This window comes from Halichoeres trimaculatus, unplaced genomic scaffold (genome assembly GCF_033239565.1).
Source record: "Halichoeres trimaculatus isolate MK-OKI-2021-1 unplaced genomic scaffold, fHalTri1.1 fHalTri1_scaffold_14, whole genome shotgun sequence".
In the NCBI taxonomy this organism is placed as follows: Eukaryota; Metazoa; Chordata; class Actinopteri; order Labriformes; family Labridae; genus Halichoeres; species Halichoeres trimaculatus.
The window spans coordinates 24,892,174-24,898,106 of record NW_027437192.1 but is presented as its reverse complement, the minus strand read 5'-3'; the positions used below and the strand labels follow the sequence as shown (position 1 = coordinate 24,898,106).

The 5,933-nt window shown below is 40.0% G+C and overlaps 1 protein-coding gene across 1 annotated transcript; it reads left to right on the top strand.

The window, feature by feature from the left end:
• Positions 1–146: 146 nt before the first annotated feature.
• Positions 147–3,908, top strand: LOC141802951 (tissue alpha-L-fucosidase-like). The gene is made up of 7 exons (XM_074686780.1): positions 147–787; positions 962–1,096; positions 1,216–1,459; positions 1,656–1,856; positions 2,042–2,232; positions 3,171–3,270; positions 3,358–3,908. The coding sequence occupies exons 1-7, from the start codon at positions 429–431 to the stop codon at positions 3,493–3,495; spliced, it is 1,368 nt and encodes a 455-aa protein (XP_074542881.1). The 5' UTR covers positions 147–428; the 3' UTR covers positions 3,496–3,908.
• Positions 3,909–5,933: the final 2,025 nt, after the last annotated feature.

Genomic DNA, 5,933 nt, shown 5'->3' with positions numbered 1-5,933 from the left:
GTAATTCTTCATCACGCTCTTCCAAAATTGTGTTGTCTTTGCTCAGGATTGTTACTTTCTGCTCCACATAATTTAGATCCATAATGAATGTCCTTTGGCGCCCTCTAGCGGTCGAGCCCACAGAAGATGAAACGTTTGTTTATAGTTAGTAGGAAATGTGTGCTCTTCACTGCCGAGCTCACTGTGATTATGGACATAAAATACATGTTTTATTTGTTTCACGCCAAGTTAGGTAATATTCCACCGAGTCCAATGCAAGTGCTGGTTCAAACAGTTTAATTTCAGCCATGAGGAAGTGGAGCACGAGTGGGGGAGAACTTGCCCTTCCCACTAGCATTATAAGCAGGTATGTTGTTAAAAACAGGTAGAGGTGCAACCAAAGAGCTACCTAACCGCCCGTCTACAATACTGTAGTCTCATCGACGAACATGTCTTTTCATGCGGTATCTTTCATTTGTTTGCTTTCGCTGTTCGTGTGTGAACCTGGGAGTTCAGCTCGATACACAGCAGACTGGACCAGTCTGGACAGCAGACCCCTGCCCCCATGGTACGACGACGCAAAGATCGGGATTTTCATCCACTGGGGGGTCTTCTCTGTTCCTGGTTTTGGAAGGGACAGTGAGTGGTTGTGGGCCTGGTGGAAGATCAGGAAAGAGCCAGATATTGTTAATTTCATGAAGAAGAACTACCCTCCTGGTTTCGATTACCCAGACTTCGGGCCTCAGTTTCGTGCAGAATTCTTCAACCCGAGTGACTGGGCCGACATATTTGCAGCCTCAGGAGCCAGGTAAGATCACAGTCTGTGAGCCCCGCAGAGCAGAGCCATAACCATGTGTGCAGACCTGTCGTGTTGGATTATTGTTGCAGAAACTCATGCACAGTTACTTCTAACGGCAATGATAAAAAAAACAAAAAAAAAACAGCAATGAGTACTTTGCTTTTTTTTTTTTTTTTTTTAAAGGTATGTGGTTTTCACATCCAAGCACCATGAAGGATTCACTAACTGGCCCTCTCCAACCTCCTGGAACTGGAACTCAGTGAATGTGGGTCCTCACAGAGACCTGGTGGGAGAGCTGGCTGTAGCAATCCAGAAAAGGTGAGGCCTTCAGTAGAGGGATCCAGCATCCCCATCACTTCCTTGTGATATGGATACATAAAGAATATATTTTATTCCTTAATGAGTAGAGTTGTAAAACCATTTTTCTCCTCCACCAGGTCGCTACATTGGGGTCTCTACCATTCTTTCTATGAATGGTTCCATCCCCTTTACATAGCAGATAAAGCCTCAGGGTACAAGACTCAGGATTTTGTTGCCCTTAAGGCTCTTCCTGAGCTTTATGACCTCGTGATGAAGTACAAACCAGAACTGATCTGGTCTGATGGAGACTGGGAAGCACCTGACACCTACTGGAACTCCACCCAGTTTTTAGCCTGGCTCTACAACGACAGCCCTGTGAAGGTAAAAAATTATGACACAGCAGGGTTTTCAAGAATAGTTAGTGTAGTTACCAGGTTTTATGAGAATAAAGCAGGTCACATCAATGTGTGATACTGTGTTTTATATCTGTGAACTCAAAGTTCAATCATTTGTAGGACTTTGAATGGAATATTTCACTACATAGTTTTTCTGTGGATAACAACATGTGTTTCCTCAGGATGTGGTGGTCGTCAATGACAGGTGGGGTAAAGGCTGTTACTGCAAACATGGTGGCTACTACAACTGTGCAGACAGGTACACTCCAGGTAAACTACCTGACCATAAATGGGAGAAATGTCAGTCCGTGGACACAGACTCCTGGGGCTACAGAAGAAACATGAGGCTGAGTGAAGTCATGAGCCTGCCATCCATCATAAAGGTGAGAGGTCAAAGAACAATGCAGACTGTCATGTGTGTTTACATTTTAAAATGGAATTGCTGAACCTGTTTTCTTTGAGAAACATGAAGCTGAGCAAGCTCATGAGCCTGCTGTCCATCATTAATAAGAAAGGTGTGTGTTTACATTTTGGCATGACTTGTAATTTCTGACTCTGTTTTCTTCAGGACATGGTGTATGTGGTGGCACTGGGAGGTAACTACCTGCTGAACATTGGGCCCATGTCAGATGGCATGATTGCCCCGGTGTTTGAGGAGCGGCTGAGGGGACTTGGAGGCTGGTTGAAGGTCAATGGGGAGGCCATCTATGGTACCAAACCCTGGAGGGTGCAGACGGAGAATGGCACTGTGAATGTTTGGTGAGACTGTGATTTTCACAAGACTTTTCTTTCTTTCTCTCTCTGCCTTTAGCATTAAAAGGGCAGATTATGAGTTTTAGAAGCATTTTAACATTAGAACTGTCCAGAGTTTTGAATGCATGTAGAAGTGAAAAGGCCCAGGAAGAAATAGTAAAAGCCTGTGTGTGTCCAATTGGTCCTGGATCCTTAAGTCTTTTGTCGGCATTTCTGAGCGAACACATCCAATTGTACTTTTAAATCAGAATCCATCACACAAATAAAAAAGTTCAACACCTGTGCTTTCAAAGAGGAGCTTGAACAATGGTGTCCTAAGATATTTGTTTTTTTGATCAGCTTACAGGCAAATCAAATAATAATGATAATAATGATGATAATAATAAGAACAATAAGAATTTCAATAAATCTTATTGATATGTAACTTTTCAAAACAGGGTTAGAAAGTGCTTTACAAAATAGAAATGTACAGAAGACAAGATTGAGACCACAGAAATTGGCATTGGAGTCAAACAACATAAAAGGCTTAAACCACAAACAGATAAAAGGAAGTCAAAAATCAGAAAAATAAAAACAATAAGAGAAAAAAACATTAAAAAAATAAAATAAAATAAAAAAAAGATAAAATGTTAAGAATCCTGCCTGAGAAGGATTAAAAGCAACATTTTGAGAACAAAAACATGCTCAGATAAAATGTCGTGAAAATAAATTTAAAAAGATATGTTCTTCAAAAAGATTTTTGTTGATAGGCAGACCGGGTCTTGGCTGAGGACCTCAGGGTTCAAGAAGAAAGAAATAAAATAATACACCAATGGCAAAAGCAATAACATAAAAAAATCAAACTTTGCCGTCTGCTCACACGTTAAATACAACACAAGCTGTACATGTCTGAAAGGAGAGTAAAGTTTGTACTTGACTCTTGCCCCTGTGTGCTCTGGTTAAAGGTACACCACCAAAAACAGCACGGTTTACGCCATAATCCTTGGTTGGCCGTCTTCACAGCTATTTAATCTTTTGACACCAACAACATCCCAGGAAACCAAGGTAAGCAGAACTCTTTTTTTGCATAAAATTTACAGTTTCTAAATTTTTATCACTAAAAAAGTCTTGCACCCATGTTCACACCTACAGGTGACTCTGCTGGACTATCCTGACACACCACTGAAGTGGGCGCCATTGACTGAAACAGTGGGACTCATAGTGGTAATGCCTGCCAGGCCTGTTTCACCAGGAAATGCTTGGACTCTGAAACTGGAGGGAGTGGCCTAATGCATGAGAGTCCTAACATAAAGAACAGGCATATATGTGAAGGTCTATTTTTAAAGGGTCTGATGCTGAAATTTGTGTCTACAGACAGGATCTGGGAATCAGGGTTAAATGTGTTTTGGGCTTAACAGTGAAATTCTCATGCTTATGGATCAAAAAGCACTTTATGAACAGTATGTTGATCACTGTGTTTGCATTGTTTTGGTCTTCTGTGGTATCTTCTTTAACTACAAATATGATCTTTATTTGCAATCTTTAAAAAAAGACAAGTTTAAAAAACGGATCAAGAATGTGTCACGAGCAGGTTGCTGATTATTTTTAATATTTCATGCAAGGGTTTTGGCATTGGGTATTCTTCTTTTACTGTCATATGAGACCATAATGACGATGTGTGTTTACAACTTTTCAACTGTTTTCTAAATAAACATAGATATCTGTTATGTGTACTTTGTGTACTACCTTGATTTTCTTCACAGTTTCAGAGCAGCTCTGTTGGGGATAAAGAGAAACTAACAAGTTTTCTCCAGACATGACTCAGTGAATTTCTGCATTGAACTTGCAGAATGTCTTGAATTCACCTTTCAGCTTTTTGCTTTACCCCTCTGTTCACAAAACAGCACATATTTCTGCACATTTCTGCATATGTTTTGGAGGCAGAAGCAGAGGAGACCAAACTCTTTTTCAACAAAACAGCAGGGAGCCCACTATTGATTTGGTGTTCGACACTTTTATGTTCTTGTCATGGAGTTTGAAATGAGGCCAAGTAAAACTTTTAATAGGCAACACAAACTAAACAGGATGAAGACACACTGAAGAAAAACATGGACTGCTCAGTGTTGTACTGTCCAGAGCAGCTGAAGACCTCAGGGGTCTCTGGATGCAACAATAATGAACCAGGTCCAAGTATAAAGGCCCAGTGCCAATCAACTGGACCCAAGAACTTGCCGCTATGATTTGCACATTAAGTTTCCAGAATACCAGATAAGAAAGATTGACCATTCTTTTTTGCATATACAACCTGAGGAGTTACACTTTAATATTGTGTTTTTATCATGTCCCAGAGTGCTGTTTGCTTCCACTAATGTGATAAATAAAGTGTAAACAACAATAACATTATTACATACACCACAGTTGATCACATTGCTTCCTAAGCTGAATACACATCATCATGTTTTTTACATTTACATTTTTGAGGGATACAGCCATGACATTTCTGTATTTAGAAATACAAGGGTAACGTTTTCATTTTTAATGGTTTATTGCACTTTTTAGAAATTGATTTAGTTAGTCTGGACATAAGTCTTGACATTTTACAAATTTGGTAAATAAGGGTTGTATCAGTGTATATATCATAAGTTTTATGCAAAAAATGTCACCACAGCATGTAAAAATGTGAGTATATGCTCTGGCAGACTTGGTATGGTAGGTCACAAAGAATTAAAGACAGAATGTGCAATGACTACAACTTCCTACTATTCAGTCCTCCATGGAGACTAAAGACCAAACCATGGATACAAAACATTTGGAAAGGCCTTATGGCTCTGTCCAAGACAGATAAAATATTACTACTGTGTGTTTGGAAGTTAAACAAGTGCCTTTTTGCTTTTTAATTCAGTCTGTTGATCAAGGATACCTAAAGTGTTATTTCAAAATAAGCCTTGTCCTCAGTCCTCTCGTGACCCCTGTACAAAACAGATAAATTCTCCCACTCTTCAAAGAATATAAATTCAACTAGTGAGATGCTTACATTTTTGTTTCCATTGACCTTGTGCCTGAGATTGTAGAAAGAAGCTATCAACATTATAGGGACATCTCTACTCGTCAAGTGGTTTGAATTATTTGAAGAGACATCGTACATCCAGCTTCACTTTATCCTGGCAAGACAAAGACCTGTTCCTCTAAGCTAATGATTAGATTTCAGGACATTATGAACTTGGAAATGTCAGACCTTAGACACCTTGATTCATAGGTCCATGACCTTTCCAACCCCAACTATACAGGATACAAATTCAAACACTTCAATATGTGTGGTTCATAAAGGGGACAATTTATTGTCAGTACTGAGAGCTATTTTATGTGGTGTGATCCTCTCTACAGACACTCCCTTCATGTCTTTATTAAGCCAAATGGTAGCGGCAAGTGGTTCCAAAGCTATCCAGGAAAATAGTAGGCTAGGAGGGCAGCACAGTGTAGTCCCTCACGCCAGTGGAAAGGGTTCAGATCAGAGACTGTATAATTAATGGACATAGTCTTTCAAACGTCACACACCTGTTTCTGAAACTGACTTTTGAAGCAAATCGTCTATCCCCGCCACATTGGAAGTGACAGGGGCTTCATTTACATCTATAGGGTGCATGTCAGTCATGTGAGCTGAGCTGTGCCTCTGATTGGGTGAGCTCACGATCTTAATATCCTCTAACCTGCAGAGTTAAGAAAACGTC

What these genes read in the sequence shown, in the direction of transcription:
- LOC141802951 (XM_074686780.1), top strand. Translation starts at nt 429, where the DNA reads ATGTCTTTTCATGCGGTATCTTTCATTTGTTTGCTTTCGCTGTTCGTG. An exon ending in TTTGCAGCCTCAGGAGCCAG is followed by an intron (nt 788 to 961) that starts GTAAGATCACAG and finishes TTTTTTTTAAAG; the next exon opens with GTATGTGGTTTTCACATCCA. An exon ending in AATGGCACTGTGAATGTTTG is followed by an intron (nt 2,233 to 3,170) that starts GTGAGACTGTGA and finishes CTCTGGTTAAAG; the next exon opens with GTACACCACCAAAAACAGCA.